The sequence below is a fragment of the Anopheles arabiensis genome, chromosome 2 (genome assembly GCF_016920715.1).
Source record: "Anopheles arabiensis isolate DONGOLA chromosome 2, AaraD3, whole genome shotgun sequence".
Lineage (NCBI taxonomy): Eukaryota > Metazoa > Arthropoda > Insecta > Diptera > Culicidae > Anopheles > Anopheles arabiensis.
In genome coordinates this window covers 73547003-73566436 of record NC_053517.1, presented here as the reverse complement: position 1 = coordinate 73566436, position 19434 = coordinate 73547003, and the positions used below count along the sequence as shown (strand labels likewise).

General features: G+C 45.9%; 5 protein-coding genes across 7 annotated transcripts; 3 read left to right on the top strand and 2 right to left on the bottom strand.

Annotated features, from left to right (window-relative positions):
- The first annotated feature begins 184 nt into the window (after window positions 1–184).
- LOC120893545 (40S ribosomal protein S24) lies at window positions 185–1270 on the top strand. The gene is made up of 2 exons (XM_040295500.1): window positions 185–311; window positions 670–1270. The coding sequence occupies exon 2, from the start codon at window positions 682–684 to the stop codon at window positions 1072–1074; it is 393 nt and encodes a 130-aa protein (XP_040151434.1). The 5' UTR covers window positions 185–311; window positions 670–681; the 3' UTR covers window positions 1075–1270.
- A 13-nt stretch (window positions 1271–1283) lies between these two features.
- On the bottom strand, window positions 1284–3179 carry LOC120893542 (probable ATP-dependent RNA helicase Dbp45A). The gene is made up of 3 exons (XM_040295496.1): window positions 2959–3179; window positions 1834–2901; window positions 1284–1769 (listed from the first exon to the last, which is right to left on the bottom strand). Exons 1-3 carry the CDS (start codon window positions 3032–3034, stop codon window positions 1318–1320), a joined length of 1596 nt encoding a protein of 531 aa, XP_040151430.1. The 5' UTR covers window positions 3035–3179; the 3' UTR covers window positions 1284–1317.
- Window positions 3180–3410: 231 nt separating this feature from the next.
- On the top strand, window positions 3411–4951 carry LOC120893544 (S-methyl-5'-thioadenosine phosphorylase). The gene is made up of 2 exons (XM_040295499.1): window positions 3411–3619; window positions 3724–4951. Exons 1-2 carry the CDS (start codon window positions 3602–3604, stop codon window positions 4540–4542), a joined length of 837 nt encoding a protein of 278 aa, XP_040151433.1. The 5' UTR covers window positions 3411–3601; the 3' UTR covers window positions 4543–4951.
- On the bottom strand, window positions 4948–6725 carry LOC120893543 (elongation factor Tu). Its single transcript, XM_040295498.1, has 2 exons — window positions 6138–6725; window positions 4948–6066 (listed from the first exon to the last, which is right to left on the bottom strand). The coding sequence occupies exons 1-2, from the start codon at window positions 6469–6471 to the stop codon at window positions 5009–5011; spliced, it is 1392 nt and encodes a 463-aa protein (XP_040151432.1). The 5' UTR covers window positions 6472–6725; the 3' UTR covers window positions 4948–5008.
- A 1952-nt stretch (window positions 6726–8677) lies between these two features.
- LOC120908827 (RNA-binding protein spenito) lies at window positions 8678–14787 on the top strand. 3 transcript variants are annotated; one of them, XM_040320223.1, is made up of 4 exons: window positions 8678–8791; window positions 9323–9673; window positions 9752–12505; window positions 12579–14787. In XM_040320223.1, the coding sequence occupies exon 3, from the start codon at window positions 9909–9911 to the stop codon at window positions 12279–12281; it is 2373 nt and encodes a 790-aa protein (XP_040176157.1). In that variant the 5' UTR covers window positions 8678–8791; window positions 9323–9673; window positions 9752–9908; the 3' UTR covers window positions 12282–12505; window positions 12579–14787. The 3 variants fall into 3 exon arrangements, with proteins under 3 accessions (XP_040176157.1, XP_040176156.1, XP_040176155.1); XM_040320222.1 differs by having other exon boundaries at window positions 9301–9673; XM_040320221.1 differs by lacking the exon at window positions 9323–9673.
- Window positions 14788–19434: the final 4647 nt, after the last annotated feature.

The window sequence follows — 19434 nt, the reverse complement described above, 5'->3', positions numbered from 1 at the left end:
TACATGTAAATTTAACGTTGGTTTTGTTCCGTGTTTCATAAAAATTAACAAATTTAATCCAAAATTAACAGCATAACCTTTTGAAACATTACACCACCACTATTCTTGCACAATTCCCGCACCGTTTGCAGCGACATCTGTTGCCCGGAGAACGAAGGTTCAACAAGATCGCTACAGACGGGCGCAATGTTGACATTCCAATCACATGGCTGCCAACTGAAATCGTGCTGTCAAATTACCATGTTTCTTTCTTTTCGCTAAAGTGCGTTCGCGAGACGTGTTGCGACTTCGGATTTAGTCTGCAAATAAAGGTGTTTATCATGTTTCAATTATCTAGAAAACTATCGCAAATGGGTGCAAAGCAAGGCGGCCAGCTAGCTGCACCGAAATTTGATTGAGTTTTGGCCAAAATTCGGGGCAAATGGCACCGAACGGGACGGACAGCCGATGACGGAACAACGTAGTGAGGTTATGCTTCAATATGTATACGGGCGGTAGCGGTACCGCAGCACCGCCGTCAGCACCAAACCATCTAGCGGATGTTCCGTCAACGCTGTTCGCCACGGTGTATACGTTTCCCTGCATTGTGACGCTGGACATTGGTTTCATACTGTGACGAGTAATTCGCTAATGATTTTCCTCTCTTCTACTTCCATTGTTTGCTTGTAGAACGATCCCAAGATGAGTACTGCAACGATTCGTACCCGTCGCTACATGAGCAACCGGCTACTGTGCCGCAAGCAGATGGTCTGCGACGTCCTCCACCCTGGCCTCGCCTCGGTCTCGAAGAAGGAGATCCGCGAGAAGCTCGCCGTTATGTACAAAACCACCCCGGATGTCGTGTTCGTGTTCGGTTTCCGCACGAACTTCGGTGGCGGCAAGTCGACCGGTTTCGCCCTCATCTACGACACCCTGGACCACGCCAAGAAGTTCGAGCCCAAGCACCGTCTCGGCCGCCACGGACTGTACGAGAAGAAGAAGATGACGCGCAAGCAGCGCAAGGAGCGCAAGAACCGTATGAAGAAGGTGCGCGGCACGAAGAAGGCCAAGGTCGGACAGGCCGTCAAGAAGTAAAACGGCGGAACGGTGATGGTGCTGTCGCTGCTGCTGCTGCTGCTACGGTTGTTGTCGCAGTAGAAGTGGTGGCCGCGTGTCCTCAGGCGGTCCGTGTTTTAAGTTTATATGTTTTCTCTTGTGCGGAAAAATGGAAAACATTCCGCTCAAAAGGAATGAGAATATAAGCAACAATACCATGTAAGGAGAAACCGTATACAACAACCTGGTGTAGTTTTTTGTGTTTGGTGAAGTGTGTAGTATTTATTGTGCCACTTTCGCCTTCTTCTTTACAATCTTCTTGTCGCCCTTCCCACGGGCGCGGGCTTTTTTGCCACCCTTTGCTTCAGTTTTGCGTTGTTCAATCAACTCATTCAGCTTTTCCGTGGGAATGAATTTCCGTTTCTTAAACTTTTTGTCGCTTGCGGCCGCCTGGAACCGAGCATCATTCACCACGGCCGGGCTGGCGATCGTTTGCTTATCCCTTTTGCGGCGCTCTTCGTTTTCCTGCCGCAATCGCTCCCGTCGTTCCTGTTCGCGGGCTTTCATGTCTTCCTTCCACTTTGCCTCCATTTCGTCCGGATCGAGACCTTCCTGTATCCAGCGCAAGCGGCGATACTTGTGCTTCCGTTCGTCAAAGTCCTTGTTGTCTAGGTTTATTTCGGCTTCGGCACGGGCCACCTTCACCTGCATGAATATGCGCTGCACGAGACGGTCTGGAAAGGAAATTTACAGGAGTTATTCATTATACAGCTGTTGGTTCGTTCTCTCATCGCTTACCATCCACCGAGTACTCCGTCAGCTTGGTGTTGATGAGGGCTTCAATTTCTCCCAGTGCTTCCAGATCGCGCGGAAAGCGTAAGATCGATATCGCCATTCCAGCACGACCGGCGCGCGCAGTACGTCCCACACGGTGGATGTATTCGATCGGTTTCTTCGGCAGTCGATGGTTCACTACCAGCTGCACATCCTGTATATCGAGCCCGCGGCTAGCCACATCCGTTGCGATCATGATCCGCACGTGCTTGGATTTGAATTTGTTCAGCGCCGCCACGCGCTCCCTTTGACGCAAAAACCCATGCAAACACACATTGCTGAAGCCGAACGAGTTCAACGACATGGACAGGATTTGGCAATCTTTCTTCGAGTTGGTAAAGATCATGATGCTCGCGTCTTCCTGGTCCTCTTTGTATTTGCGCAACGCCTCGACCATGACGGTGTCGCGATCGTAATCGGCACAGAGCAGGTACCGCTGGTCAAGCGTTTCCACCGTAGCGACCGGTGACTGTTCGGACCATTCGAACACATCGTCCGCAATCGGAAACACGATCGACGTCTTCAGGAAATCCTTCAGGGTGGCCGAAAAGAACAAATTTTGACGCTTGGCCGGCAGGAAACGGTTTATCACCATCAGGTCCTCATCGAAGCTGCCGCACAGCATTCGATCCGCTTCGTCCACCACCAGGAACTGGAGGGCCGCGAACGAGTACGTGTTACATCCGGTCAGATGGTCGGCCAACCGGCCCGGCATTGCTACGATAATGTGTGGCCGTTTCTCTAGCTGCTGGCTTTCAATCAGGTAGTCCGTCCCGCCCGTCACGACGCACACGCGCGCATTCATCGGCTGGCCGGCAACGATGAACTGTTCCGCTATCTGATGCGCTAGCTCGTGCGTCGGTGTCAGCACGAGGGCAAAGTTTGCCGTCGGTTCCTCACTAAGCTTCTGCAAAATCGGCAGCGCGAAGGCAAACGTTTTGCCTGATCCCGTTTTGGCGGCACCGATACAATCCTGACCCTGCAGAATGCGGGGTATGCACTCAACCTGAATCGGCGTCGGCCGGCGCAGTCCTGTGGGATGGTTTAGTGTCGTTACAAGGCATTTCCAGAATTTGCCGACTCACTTACCCAACTTTTCGGTTTGCCGTGTTATCCAGTAGGTTAACCCCAGATCGGAAAACTTCTTATCCGTCCACAGGCTCATGGTTTCGGGTTATTTTCCAGACCCTGCAGTGTTGTGGAGCTGTTCTTTTCACACTTTTATTGTTTACTGTAGAGTGCGCTCGAAAATCACATGCCTGTTGAAGCAAAACATTGCGGAACAGCAGCGCTTGACAGTTTCCATGGAATGTCAATGCAGAACAACATGCAGACATGACTACACGGAGCCGCATGTTGTCGAAGGATATTTTAAATAAATTCTGTACATTTAACGAGCATATATCGCAGTAATATTAAAATGTATATAAATAAAACTGCTGCATTCTTCTGCTCCTATGGCAAAGAGTTAAAGTGAAACATTTTGAGGCTCATTTTTTTAAATGTCATGAAGCTGCACCTTGTAGTCGTGTAGTTGCTACTTCAGTTTTCAGAACATTCTGCTCAATTGCTCGACGAATCTATACGTGTAGTACCAGGAACTGATAAGATTAGAACGCACGGTACGCACAGCATCAGTGATAAAAGAACGAACGGGAAGAGGATCGAAAGAAAAGCCAGTGAGCAGTGCCGTTGGATTCCGAACCCATTTGCTTCCACATTCCAGTACAAAATGGTCTCGAAGGTGAAGGTAGGTGACAAAGGACCCACAAATCGAACCCTTTCCTGCAACTGGTGTGCGTGCTCCCATGTGTAAGTGTGAATCCTGTTTTTTTTTTGTTTGTGTGTGAACAGATTGGCATCATCGGCGGTTCCGGGCTGGACGATAGTCAGATAATCGAGAATCGCACCGAGCGCGTGGTAAACACACACTTTGGCATTCCGTCCGATGTGCTGATCGAGGGAAAGATTGCCGGCGTCGATTGCGTGCTGCTGGCCCGCCATGGCCGAAACCATTCGATAATGCCCTCGAACGTCAACTATCGGGCAAACATATGGGCGCTGAAGACGCTCGGCTGCACGCACGTGATCGTGTCCACGGCGACCGGTTCGCTGAAGGAGGAGATCCATCCCGGCGATATCGTGATTCCGGACAACTTTATCGACCGCACCACGAAACGCGTGCAGACGTTCTACGACGGCAACGAGCTGCTGTCGGGCGTCTGTCACATCCCGATGGAGCCGGCCTTCTGCAACCGCACGCGGGATGTGCTCATCGAAACGGCACGTGGCATTGGGCTGGGCGTGCACGAGAAGGGCACGGTGGTTACGATCGAGGGGCCACGGTTTTCGAGCAAAGCGGAAAGCAACCTCTTCCGCCAGTGGGGCGCCGATCTGGTAAACATGACACTGGTGCCCGAGGTGGTGCTGGCGAAGGAGGCCGGTCTGTGCTACGCCGCCATCGCCATGGCCACCGATTACGACTGCTGGAGAGAGGCGGGCGAGGACGTGAATGTGGCGGACGTGCTGGCAACGTTCAAGAAGAACGTTACCAAGGTGACGGATCTTATCATCAATGCCATTCCGAAGGTGGCCGCCCTCGACTGGTCGGACACGATCGAAGAGCTGGGGAAAACGGTCAACACCAGCATCATGCTGCCTCACTCCAACTAAATACTCGCATTCAGTAGCGAACACCAAATAAGCGCACACAGACAGACGTTAGCACTATTATCTCGATCTTCTCAATTAGCCACGTGCGCGTGCACGTCTACGGAGACACAACAGAAGGCCAAACGCGGGGATACGATCGCCTCAACATCGGGCAAAGATGGATGTAAACGGGATGAGCGAATCATATGCCTAGTCAATTGTAATCTTTCTCTGCCATTGAGTAATCGATCGACAGAGCCGCAGGTGGGCCCCCGCACTCTGAACGCTGTGTTTATTTTCAAAAGCAATATAATATCCCTTTGAGCACAAATCACATAAACTGAGCATTATGCCGCAGACAAACAATCGGAGGCATTCTTATCCACTGTGCAGATTTCGAATAATAAATGATTTGTGAAGGCACCATTCATTGAACAGACTTTTATTTTTGCTCCTACCCTACCTGCTTCGGCACCGGCTCTCGAGTCTAACAGTTTTCTAGCTCCAGCTTGATCAGCTTCTTCTGCGGCAGATTGACGGGATTCAGCACCTTTGTTACTAGACCCGTCGCCACGGTTTTACCATTCTCCCGCACAGTGAAAGACTGCCCACAGGACATGACCATTTTCCTGAGCAGCGTTAACTTGATCGCACCATGATCGCCGGGCATCAGCATGTCCAGCCCGACCAGATCCACCCGGCAAGGCACGTTCCACGTTTTGCTGAAAAGCTGCTGGATGTACTTCGACGTCAGCGGTTTCGATCGACCGCCCTCGTTTTTGGCCAGCAGATACATGGACGCTTCGAAGTGATTGGAGACGCGCTCGCTGCCCGCAGCGCACAGCAGCATGCCCCGCTGCACGGACTGGAGCTTAACGCCCCGCAACAGCGCCCCAATGTTATCACCCGCCTTCGCTTCGCTAACGTCCTTCTTGAACACCTGCATGCCACCGATCGTGGTGCGCATTTCCTCGTCGAAACCCAGCAGCTCCGCTTCATCGTTTTTCCGCATCGTGCCACGTGCAAGCGTGCCGACGACAACCGTACCCCGGCCCGGGACGGTAAATGCGTTATCGATCGGCAGCAAAAACGGCGACGTCAGGTCTCTCGTTGGCGTGGGAATGTACGAATCGATCGCGTCCAGCAGCTTGCGTATCGACGGTTCGCCCAGCTCCGACTGATCGCCCTGCAGTGCGAGCAGTGCCGAGCCGACGATGATGGGGCTCTCCACGCCGTCGAAGCCAAAATCGCTCAACAGTTCCCGCAGCTCGATCTCGACCAGTTCCAGCACTTCGTTATCTACCTGGTCGGCTTTGTTAATGAACACGACGATTTTGCTAACGCCAACCTGCCGGGCCAGCAGTAAATGTTCGCGCGTTTGCGGCATTTGTCCGTCGGTCGCCGCCACGACCAGTATTGCGCCGTCCATCTGAGACGCTCCGGATATCATGTTCTTCACGTAATCCGCATGGCCCGGACAGTCCGTGTGAGCATAGTGTCGCTTGCTCGTCTTGTATCCGATGTGGGCCGCGTTGATCGTTATGCCTGAAACAAATTCAAACCGCAAATAAAGTGCGTCTATACTTCTACGCTACCCGCGGCTTGCTATTACCAACCTCTTGCCTTTTCCTCCGGCGCTCGATCAATCTGGTCGTAGGAAATGAAGCTTGTGTTGCCATCCTTCGAAAGTACCTTGGTGATGGCAGCGGTGAGCGTCGTTTTGCCGTGGTCCACATGGCCGATAGTACCCACATTGCAGTGTTCCTCCTTCTGCTGTGCTTTGCCGACAGCCGTTGAGCTCAGGAGCCTTCGGTTCAAAAGACCGCGCTGTCCGCCCGAACCAAAGGTCTGTGATGCAATGCTTGATGGGCTCAGGGAAGATTGAATGATTTGTTTAAATAACCGAGATACTTTACGGTGGCACAGAAACCTTCCCACTACAAACGACATACTGGAATAGGTTCGGAAGTTTATGCTCCCTTTCCTAGGACTAGAAACAAAATAAGCGCTTTTTTCGCTCAAATTAGTCGGTCATTTTTTAATGTTTTGGTAAGCAAAGGCCCAGGAACTATATGGCCCGCCAGGTTGGAGCACACATGGAGCACATAACCCCCAATTAGCGCGTTTGACATAACTAAACCATGCATGAAAATGAAGAAAAAGCATTTCATCGCTCTTAAAACACGTTGTCATAATTTTTTGTCATATTAATGCCACTTTGAGCACAGCTTTGTAATGTAAAATCTAAAAAATATTGAGCTGTGACAAGGAAATTGTTGATGGTACTGTACAACTGTAGCGCCGGCTCCGGGTAAGCAACTGTCATTGTGACAACCCGAATACGTACGGCCAGAGTGGCCAGATTATTTTTGCGGTTTTCGGTAGGCGCATCTAAATTTTATCGGTAGTTTTCGGTAGGAGTTTAAGATTATTTCGGTAGTTTTCGGTAGGCTTTGAAGTGTTGAACGGGGGGGGGGGGGGTTGTCTTAGATTGAAGCTAATCTGTCCCATGAGGAGCAGGACAAGAAAATAACATCTTTCATTTATTTAAAGAAGATAGTTTAGATTTGGTTCATAGCGGTCACATGAGGCCTTTCTGAAGTGTTGGTCGGAAAATTGTACTAGGGAATTTAACCCAACAAATGATTGGGACGCTCTAGCAGCAATCGAACGCGATATCGAACATGAAAAATATATGGGGTTTTATATGTTCGATGTGATAACCCACAAATCGAACATGTGAACCCAAGTGCCACAAATCTACTAAACGACCACTAAACGCCTTCTAAAGGACTCAAGCTCTCTACCTAAACGGAATATAGAAAGACTTCGTTTAGCAGACGGCAAACGATTCATGCATTCTAAAAATAGCAAAAAAAATCTGGTGGTGCCATCTGTTTGTGAGATACCCAACCAGTGGAGTTTCCTCGCTTGGAGGAGAGCTTTCTCATTTCCTCTGTACTGTTGTATGGTTCCTCATTGAAGTTATTCATCGCTAGAACTAGAACGGCGATACGCTTGTTTAAATACCAAACTCCAATGGAAACCACCAGCACTGAAGCAAGTGAGACTTGAGTAATGGTCGTTGGTGTTGATACCCACGTATCTGACCACACGACCATTCATATAGATTTTTGCTCAGAAAGTTAGAAGGCTATATAGGTCATGATAAGATGAAACTTGTCGAAACACATTGCAAGAAAAGGATAGCAATATAATGATGAGTTGTAATATGCCATCTATTGATCAAACCAATGAAGCTGTGGAGCTTTCATTTTTTTTCTATGGATATTCAATTTTCCAGTCGTTTAAGGCTGGAAATAGACGAACCGAGATCTTCGCGGTACCGCGAAAATCGCGTATGACTTGAGCTGTCAATTATGTTATAAAATCTGACAGATAGGCGAGATAATCGCGGTTCGTGTATGGAACCATCCGAGGTCTGGTGACGATTGAATGTGCCAAGAAGAAATATTTTTCTATCAATTTGCGAATCAAATTATTTATTTCACATAGTTTATGCAAAATAAAATACAAAACTCATTTCTCGACACGAGTTTTCACCCAAATCCGCCAGAAAAAGTAAAAATAATCGGTTCGCGCTACCGCGAAAATCTCAGCAATACCGAAGTTGGGTATCTCTGCGAAACAGCAGGCGCGATTGGAGGCGCGGAAGATTTGACAGCTCTACTGTTCTACAACTGCTATAAACAAGGCGCGAATTTCGCGGTACCGCGACGATCTCGGTGCGTCTATTTCCAGCCTAAGCTTAATCTGTGGCGCTTGGGAAGTCCTATACATTTTTCATGTTCGATGTCGTGTTCTATTGCTGCTAGAGCGCCGGGTTACATTATCTGTCAAATTGCATATAAAATTTTATCAGCGCGTTCAACTTCATTAAGTGCAGACACGGGCCTTAGTTGTCTCTGTTGAAGTTCTGGTTCTGGTTGCTAGTGATTTCCATATAGAGTTTAATACATTAAGTGATTTGGGAAATGGTAATATGACTTTTTGGTCAGTATTACGAAAAAATCTGTGATTTTCGGTAGGATAAATCGGTAGGCATATCAAAAATCGGTAGGAATACAGATAAATCGTTATTTCTGGTCACTCTGCGTACGGCTGCGCAAATGTCGAACTGGTTCCGTCATTCCGATCTGGCCCGTCGAAGTGAATGGATGTAAGGTGGCGTGTGCTCTTTGTGGACTGAATTTTGTTCTATTGAAAAAGCATCTCAAATAAATCCCACTGGCGACCAAACCAACGCGGAGTGAGTACAAGTAGTTTAAGCAAATGCAGACTATTCGTATATTTTAATGCAATAATGTGCAAATACGATGTTTTAACCGGCTATTTTGTGTGGTGTTAATGTGAAACGCTGGTGTGATTTCGTGTGGATAAAGATGGCTGACTGACGGAGTCGGAAAGCCTCCGCTTTTTTTTTGGTATTGGTTCATTCCTTTCCATATTGGATGAAGGAAGTTCCAATCGTTTTTGGGGTGGCAAATTGTGATTTTTTTTTTTGGAAAAAGTTTTAACTTCTACTTGTGACTATGGTTTTGTGCCATTCAAATAGTTTAATTTTAATGCAAAAAAGGAAAGCAATTAAGGTGGACGAATAATTTGGTGTTTGCCTGCGCTAATATTCCAATGAATGTGTGTATGTGTACGCGTGTGTGCGTCGGACAAAGTTTTTGGTGAATTAGTAGTTTTATGTTAAATATTATGTGTGTGATACGTTTGGTAACAATTAAGCATTGTTTATCCGTTTTCATGCAGTGGGACTGACGCTCTTTTTTAGCTGATTTTGTGTAGATTTGGCTTTTGAGAGAAAGGTGTAGAGAGTGTGGTGTGCTAGTGAAAAAAGACGCCATTTTGTAATGACGATGAATTCGTGAAGCAGTTGCTCGTGCGCCCGCGAGGTGTGTTTGTGTTGGTGACGTCTTGCGGGCAAATTTCAAGAGTGTATACGTGTGAATGTGTGAATGTGTGTGTGTAGCTTCGAATAATAGGGGAGAAAATGCCGCAATGGCGGTGGAAGATTTCGGAAGAACATTCGAGTGATTGTGTTGTTGGACTCTAGTGGGCTTTATGCTTTGTTGTAAAAAAAAAGCGAAGTTGCTCCGTACCGAAGGTTCAATGATCGTGCAACGTATGACATCAAACTTAAATTTCGTTCACCACCTTAGCCTCACTTAACTGACTGGTTGTTCCTTTATTTGTTTTTTAGGCGATTAATTCTCCGTCTGAGCAACCAAGCTGCGCCTAGCACTGCCTCCCTTCGTCGTATCGTCGTAATTTTAACTGTTCAGCTTGTGTTATCATCCCTGCCGCGACATCTAAACAATCATCCAAACTGGCAAAAGTAATTCGCGACACGACGGCTCATGAGTAGCATTCGGTCCAGTGAGCGAGATCGTATTACTGTGAAGATTCATAACATGAAACGTAGCGCATCGCGCGAATCTCCACCCAGATCAAAGCGACGCAGCAGTATTGGACGCTACGACGACAGTTCGGACGAAAGAGTAACCCCCGACAGAATGCGACGACGTGTGGCCCGTTCGCCAAGCCCGAGGGCTCGCTACGCTTCCCCGCACCGTGACGAGTACAGCTCGTCGCGCAGCCGTGCCGACATCGGTAGCAGCGGCGGCGGCAGCGAGAGATACTCCTACAAGGTGCTGTGCGTAAGCGCCCTGCACCCGAAAGCGTCGGAAGAATTCATCAAGGAGACGCTGTACCGCGAGTACAAGAAGTTTGGCGATTTCAGCATTCGCATTTCGCACGACCTGGACGAGCGGCTGGCGTACGTGTGCTTCCGCACGCCGGAGGATGCCCGCGAGGCAAAGCACGCCAAGTCGCGCATCATTCTGCACGACAAGGTGGCGCTGGTGGAGCCGGTGTATGAGTCGTCCAAGTCGGAATCGTACCGGCGGCCGCGTTCGGCCTCGCCTCCCGAGTACGACCGCCATTACTACGCGCGTTCGCCGGGAGTGCCGCCGCCCGACCGTCGCCGGCCGCCGGAGCATCACCCGTACGACGGGTACGGGCCGCCACCGGGTGGCCGGATGCATCATCCCGACTTCAGACCGCCCATGCACCACGACTACTTGCCCCGCGGGCCGCCCATGCACCATCACGGTCCGCCCCACATGCATCCCGGACCGCCACACCATCACTACATGCCCCGGCCGTACATGCCGAGACCACGGGCACCGTTCGAGAAGCAGGAGAACAAGAAGGACAAGTTCCCGAACTACCTGCACCACATCCAGCCGGAGGATGATCCGCTGGCAACACGCACGCTGTTCGCGGGCAATTTGGAGATCAACATCTCGGACGACGAGCTTCGTCGTATCTTCGGCAAGTACGGTCTAGTCGAGGACATCGACATTAAGCGGCCGGCGCCGGGCACCGGCAATGCGTTCGCGTTCGTGCGCTACCAAACGCTGGACATGGCGCACCGAGCGAAGGTCGAACTTTCCGGCCAGTATATTGGCAAATTCCAGTGCAAGATCGGGTACGGCAAGGCTACGCCGACCACGCGCATCTGGGTGGGTGGGCTGGGCGCCTGGACGTCGGTTACGCAGCTCGAGCGCGAGTTCGACCGTTTCGGAGCGATCAAGAAGATCGAGTACGCGAAGGGCGACACGCAGGCATTCATTTTGTACGATTCGATCGATGCGGCGACCGCTGCGGTAAAGGAGATGCGTGGCTTCGCTTTGGGCGGTCCCGATCGCCGCATTCGCATCGATTTCGCTGACAATGGAACGGTCCCACCGTTCGCGAAGCGCCCGTTCGAGGAGGGTGGCGGAGAGTATCGGCGCGTGCCGGAGTACGAGTATCCGGATGGTGCGCCGCCGTATGATGATGGAGCGCCCGGGTATGGGGGCGGCGGCTACGGTGCCCGTTCGTTCCGCGGTCGGGGCAGCGGTGGAAGTGGAAGTGGCTATCGGGGACGCGGTGGTGGCAGCTTCCGCGGTGGTTTCCACCACGATGGGCACCGTCCGGCCGGAGCTGGCGGACCGCCGCATCACGGACCGGGCGGTGAGGAGGAGTGGCGACGTCCACCGGGCGGCGGCGGTGGTGAGCCGGGCGAATATGATCAACGCCGTCGGTCCGGCTCACGCGAGCCGGGCGGTATCGATCGGTCCCGGTCGCGCTCACCACGCAGACGCAGCCCGGCGGATTCGGATTCCGACTCGTCGACACGCCGCAATGGTGTGCTGACGTCGGCCCGCACACTTTCCGAGGTGGCGCGCAAATCGAGCACCGTCTGGCAGGGCGCACTGATCCTGAAGAGTTCCCTTTTCCCGGCCAAATTCCATCTCACCGATGGCGATGCCGATATCGTCGACGGGCTAATGAAGGACGAGGATGGCAAGCACCATTTGCGCATCACGCAACGTTTGCGCCTCGATCAGCCGAAGCTGGAGGATGTGCAGAAAAGAATTTCCACCTCGTCGTCGCATGCCATCTTCCTCGGGCTGCCGGGCTCGAACCCGGCCGTGTCGTCATCGGACGATGCAAGCGTACAGACTCGCCCGCTGCGCAATCTGGTGACCTACCTGAAGCAGAAGGAAGCCGCCGGGGTAATTTCGCTGCTGAACAAGGAAACGGAAGCGACCGGCGTGCTGTACACGTTCCCGCCGTGTGAATTCTCCACCGAGCTGCTTAAACGCACCTGCCACACGCTGACGGAGGAGGGACTTAAGGAGGATCACCTAGTGATCGTGGTTGTGCGGGGCGGGACTGCCTAGGAGCGGGAGGAAGAGGCCGATGATCGGGAGTTAGAGGTACGGAAGAAGAAAAGTAAGAAGTCAGCAAGTAAAACTAGCAAGTCGGATAAACCATCATCATCTACCGATTAAAACGCAAACGACGGGCAGACCTCTGAATTCATCGGTGACGAGACTACTCTACTTTGATTGTGGAAGTAGATAGGAATACTTTTATTCATTGCGATCGTCTGGTGCGTTTGTGGGTAGGTAGATGGACATTTAATCACCAGTGTCAACGTACCTTACTTATGCGTTCTTTCTAAACTTTCTTTGTAGATGCTTTCGCAGGAGAGGTATCATCAGTAGGCTTCATAGCGATTGGGTTCTTCATTCATTTGGCTACGCGACACGTAAAGCGTATCTTAACCAATTAACTTTGCTTACTTTTAGTTCAAAACAAGGAGAACACGCGTAAATGCACCATTTGCGCTCCTTGCTCTTTCTATGTGCATAGTAACCCTGTCTAGAAATGGCATACAAAAAATAACGAAACAATTTGATCCATCATCGTAAGTACACACATCTTCATCTCATCCTATCTCACCATCCTGTCAACGGGGAAAATGGAACACAAAGCGCGTCTATAACCTGCATCACCAAGCCAGAGCACTGCATCGAAACGTCTAACACTTTCAATTGCACGCATTTGTCAACAAGTGCCCGTTTTGAACACTACCACTACCATGTTACGATGACTCTATGGCCGTTCTACTCTGTTGTATCAACCGGTGACGTCTCAGTGGTGTAGAGTAACATGGTCGATGTTTGACGCTGTTCAGCAAACGATGTATGTGTGCGACCCCAGTTCAGGAAAAGTGCGCGCGTGATCTTCCCATCTATTTATGCGTGCGATCGTGTGTACTATTGAAAGACATTCGTAAGTGCGTGAAATTATTGTGCATGTGTGTATGATGAGTGTTTACTTTAAGAAGTGGCGCACAGTGCAGAAAGCAGAAAACATGCATCCATTATATTTTCCTCGCGGCGTATATTAGATCAGATTGCTAAGATGCAATAGTTGGTTCGTTCTCTTACTCTACAAAGCATTCACAACAAGGTTGAGGTACGAATATCTTAGATCTTATCAAACCAGACGCGCGCTGCATAAATTAGGAAAGATAAACACTCATTCTTACGGTCAGGACGAACAAGTTTTCCAGATGCGATGGCTAAGTCTTGAACGTTTAGTTGCATGTGTTTACACCATAATCTAGATTTTAATCGACTAGTTTAAACAAAATTGATAACGGCTAACGGCTGATTGACAACATTTCAAGATGCAAACGGATATAATATGTGTGGAGAAATACAACTGATTGCAAAGTAAGTTTGCAATTATTTTAGACACACTTTATTTAAGACACAGTTGAATTTGTTTTTTAAACTATTCTCATTTTCACGCAGTTTGACAATGTTTGTCTCTAAAACACCTTCTGGAAATAGCTTTTTTTCTTTATGAAATAACTGAAGCTAATGATTGTAGTTCAGTTATTTATTCAGTGAAGCAGCATTGGCTTACTTTTGTTTCGCCTGTTAAGACATTTTGCCTTACGGCCTTTCAATTATGATTTGCTACCAGGATCACAGTACTCACAGTGTCAGTAATTATTTGTAAATTATTAATTATTTAATATCTCTATCGTCATGCCTTCTTCTGGCCACTCCTGATTTTCATGTTTCGACTCGACCAGCTGCGTTAATTGCTTTGAATTTAAAAAGCTTAAATCAATATGAAACAAATGAATGAATCCAGTTCATTTTGCCCAGATTAGCTTACTTATGAAAAAAAAAACATTCTGAAATAATTGCATCATATATAGATAATCGATCACATAAATTCACATCGAAAAGGTGTCGAATATGAAATATATCTCTCAGCGCTGTTTAATCTATATGTGAGCAAAATGACACAGATGACAGTTGCATACGCAGTACAGTATATAACAAAGTAGGAAATCGATACATACAATACATTTATGATAGCGCACTAAGCAATGCCGGAATAAGGAAAAGGCAACGATGAAGTGCAGTGAACAAAATGATGGTAATAGTTTGCATGGAAGTTAATGTATACACAAGAGAGCAGATAAAATTTCGATTGACTTCCGGTGTTGTGTATTGGCATGTGAAGCACGGTGGGAGCTACTCTTATAAATAAACATAAATAAACATACATTCAAATAAAGGTGTGCTGGGTGGTATGTATGGTGCGTAGAACATGACGCATCGTCAGGAATATGTCGTTTCGCGGATGCTTTGGATGAAGTTAGGTGAAACAGTTACAACAGTGTCGTTTGTGAATGAAGTTAGTGAAGTTTTAGTTCCCCCTTAAACTTGAATTGAGTGAAACACGCTGCATAACGATTATTTGTGAACTAGTTTTTAAGTTGATGAATGAGGTTTGTGAAGGATCTTACTCTGTTTAAACTGAAGCAAAATCTTAACTTAATTTAGCGTTTATAATACACGTCTGTGGATATGAGAAGGAATGTTTTTTTTTGTAAAATTATATAAAATTAGGTGTAAAAATATCTTCAACATTGTCTATCATACTGTATGATAATTGTTTCTATAATCGGTAGGATTTGATTACTCACATCATCTAAATCGTGTTGGTCACGATCCCTTGAATATGCTTTAAAGTGTCGAAGTTCTCAATAGTTCTCAATATAACTAAACAGTTCAGTTAGGATAGTAAAAGTGATGATCAGTTAAGACAGTTTAGTTATATTTTATTATTACATTTTCTTAAAGATTTTGCTGTTTTTGGGCCGTCATCAGTGTGTTCGGTTGCGATTAAGAAGCTTTTCTCATTCATTTCTTCTTCTCAATATTATTGTTCCACAATAATGCCTCAGAAGCGTGTATTATGTGTCGTCTGTTAGGGAGTTGTGGCAATTGCAAGTGGTTACCTATTATTGAGCTAGTGACGGAAATTGTATGAAGTTTAGTTGTCACTCCATTGTGTGTCCTTGTGAGTTATTCGTCAGTTCGATTTAAATACGAGACATGGTGTGAAACTGCATCCGAAAATTTATGAAACCAACAACCCCCCTCCCTGTGCCTATTGTGCTATGTGAATGTGTTTTCTACAGTTTGATCCATGGTGGTGATGTTACAGGTGGAAATGTTCGTGCCTAATGTTAGTCGACCGATTTGTGAAGTGGGTTAAACATTTTTTTCACGACAATCTCACATTTTCATTACCTAGTAATATTTGTCACATTGTCACGATAGCTGCTGCGAGCGTATTTTTTCTAGCAATAGTGCATTATTGCTATTTTAACACGTTTTAAAACAATTTTGTGCGGGATGTTCATAATGATGTACAATATCTGTTGACAGTTTTTGTTGAAATCATTATGCATCTTCTAGTGAGATTTGATACATTATTCAAAGATGTAACTGTCGTGATATATATGGTACCTTTCGAAGCGTTACCATAATGTATGCATTTCGTTTTGGTGTAATACTGTGTGAGAGATTGTGTGTGTGTGTGCGGTGTGTTTTTGAATGTTTTGAAAAAAAAAAGTTTTCCGTAGTTCTCGTTTCCTTGGAGCGTCCTGTTCTGTGTGTAGTTAACTAGTGGCGCGGCGTTGTTTGTTTACTATTTGCTGAAGAACAGAGGTGAGATGTGAGTTTACGTGTTCTGGTGTAAAATTGAAAGAAACGCCGGCATTTTGTTGATCAACGAAGGTAACCCATCTTAATATTTTCTGCCCTGGTGCCTGTGCCCTATTCTACATGGGGATGTTACTCTACTGTGTTAGTTTTGTGTTGTTGCGTTATATTCAACGAGAGTGGGCATGTGTGTGTGTATGTGTGTGTAAAAGTACATTTTACCGAAAAGAAATGGCGCTTTAGTACAAAGCCAATTTATGAAAATTAACTTGACATATGCTTTTAGCTATGCAATGTGCAATGTTGCTACAACAATTGTTAGTTTAATTGATCACAAGTGTGTTTCCGTTGTGACCACATTGTTACCCTTCATTGTTTTTCCACATGGTCTTCCACCATCCATCCTGCCTGTCGCCGTACGCCTGCCCTTTTTATAAAATGCACGTCACAAGTAGAATGTAGCGTTTGTTATGAAAATTTCAATTTAAAATTGGTTTTACAAACGTTACCTTTTGCTCTACGACGTAAGTTCACAATACTTTAGTTATTACTATGAACTCATCGGCAGAGCAGCGTCAGCATAATGTTTGTGGACGCGTGAGCTCTAGAAGTGAGTGTTTTTTTTTTACTTTCTTGATCAATGTGCCTCTCGGTCGCATAGTGTTTGTGGTTTGTGGTGCCAAGAAGAAGAAATCAAATTTGTTGTACTGTTGTGTAAAAAATGTTAGCCAAAAGAGTGTTGTTTTTTCGAAGTTTGGTGTAGTTGTTAATCCGATGCTTCAGGATGCGTTTACGATTCTGTATTAGCAACTATTCAACCACATACAACATTCAGAATCCTACAAACGTGTGTGTGTGTGTGTGTGTGGTTCAATATTTCAATAGAATGAAATGCGTTTGAACATGTTCTAAGTGAATTTTATAATAAAATCAATGTGGTAATGCGTGTTGTGTCAAGAATGAAAAATGCCGAGTATGAACCTGAGAACAAGTTTTATTTTTCAAAGATTTTTGCAATATGTAGCAGTGTTAATTTGATCATATTTGGATACAATTTACCCTTAAAACCAATATCATATATAATAGCCATGTATAGATATATTTCTTAAAGCGTAATCTCAAGTCTCGGTCATTGTTTTTACCTGTTACTGCAAACTTCTCAATATTGCTAGTAGAAAAAAGATGAGGCTAAAATGCGATGGGGGATTAGTATTTCTGGATCGAGGTAGATCCGAGACCACCAGCTGGAGGTTAGGGACAAATCCAAAAGCAATTCTTTCTTGCGTGCGTTCCAGAGTGTATGGGCATCTCGGAATTTTGTTGTATGATCCTATATGAATGAGTCAAAATATCTATAGTAAATCTACCGTTGGTATCGACAGTGTACAAGTCTAGTGGAAATTGTTGTAACTAGTGATGTTTTCTCTAGAGCGCACCCACGACTCCGATCCAGCTCCGATTATTGTTAGTCCAATTCCGGTTCCAGATTCGTCCAGAGTCGATCGGGATCGGTCGGAGTTAACTGGGGCCGTTCGGTGCAATTTGCTTGTGATCAAGCATTTCATTTCGTTGAGGTTTTTGTCTTTCACTTTGCGCGTGCACTTCGTATACAGGTCTTCGTTTCGAAGGCAGACTCCGGGCGACTCCGAGCCACTCCGGACGATTCCAGACGGTTTCAGATGATTCCGAACGACTGCGGATAATGCTGGAAGGATCTACCTTCCGGAGTCGGATTGGAGTCGAATAAATTACGTTAAACGTTGTAAAGTTAAACTTATCCCTCATAACTCTTCTTTACAATTGAGTTTTTTTTTATAAATAATATGTTTGGGTTTAATTGTTGACGTACAAATGTCCTCATGAGTTACTCGATCCTGGCATTGTACGATGGGCGTTTGCCGGGATGAAACCTCAAACATAAAAATCCCCTTTTGTAAAGTTATTTTTTTTACCAATATGTTAGAATAAAATTAAAATAAATCATGCGCCGGTAAGATTTTTTGCAATCTTATCATATGAATAGTTTGTGAGTTTAATGTCTCATAAACGTTTGAAATCATGTGTGCAAAATGCATAATCATAAATGTGCATATTTTATTGTCAATTGAAGAAAATATTTGATTTGCTCTGCTTAAAAAAAAAGCATAATTTTCATAAACATTGTTTTGGGGAGATTTCTTGTAATGCTAAAATGCAAGGCGGTTGGCTTGCCCCATAGCCCAAAAAATCACGTCTTTTCTAACCCTTTTTAGAAAGCTTAAACTGTTATCAAAATTCAAAATTCCGGTACAATTCTTTCGCCTTTAAAACGCCAGCTCCCTCGACATATGTAAATCCAATAACTAAAAATAAGAAAGAAATCAGCCGAAGGAGGTGAAAATAACTCATCCAAACAAGAACAACTGCAACCCATTCACACTGTTGCTTTTAGAGACAAAGTAATTGCACAACTATCGTGATAGCTTAGACTTTTGAAATAAACTTTCAAAACTATTTTGATTAACCAAAGTTTTTTCCAACAGAAATTAAATAAGTTTTTTTTAAATTATGTTCATGTTTTGATACACAGTCTAGAACTCTCCTATCTATTTGTTCGGTCCTTCAATATCGTTGGCCCACTGATATTGTTACGTAATTTATGGTTGGTCCCTTAATGCTCATTCGATTAATTTCATTACCACATATTCATGACACTTAGAACAAAATACAAAAAAGGTGTTATCTTCACTAATGTTAGCGGTAATATATCTCTTCCTAAAGCAAATAATATCATCGTCCAATGGATGGATTCCAATCTTCCCTATAAATTATTGGTAGCTTCAAGTTCTCCTGGAAGCAGTTAAACTTTATTTATTTTTTTTTTATTGGCGATGAGTCTGAAACTACACACACCATTTTAAAGAATCATTAAAAATACTATTGTAGTTGTAAAAGAGAAATAAATAAAGCATTGTATCCACGGTAGAATCAGATGATGACACAAACTTTTTTCTGGAAGGTAAGAATATTTATCTATACATAAATACGAGGGTATGACAAATGTGTCTTCTCTTCTTCTATTTGGCGTAACGCCCTACGCGGACATGCCGGCGTATACAGGCTTTGGAGACTTAATTAATTACGAAGCAGCCGGATAAGTCAATCCTTGCTGCGGGGAGACGGTCTATTTCAGGCTTGAACTCATGACGGGCATGTTATTGAGTCGTTCTAGTTGACGACTGTACCACGGGACCGCCCCAAGACATATATGTATGTTTTTCACAAGTGATATGTGATTCGTTAAACAATCCATTTTTAGCGACTGGTAATTGTTCTTGGTAATTTGTACAAAATATTATCATTAGAATAGTTAACTTACAGTAAGAACATGTGCGTAAACGAGGTATTATAAAATTAAATAACTTTCTCGTAACCAGTAAAACCCTTGCTAGAACGCATTCTAAACACATGAGCAGTACAAATCCGGTACGTATATCCACCATAGTCCATATCTATGGGCAGCCCCTTTGAT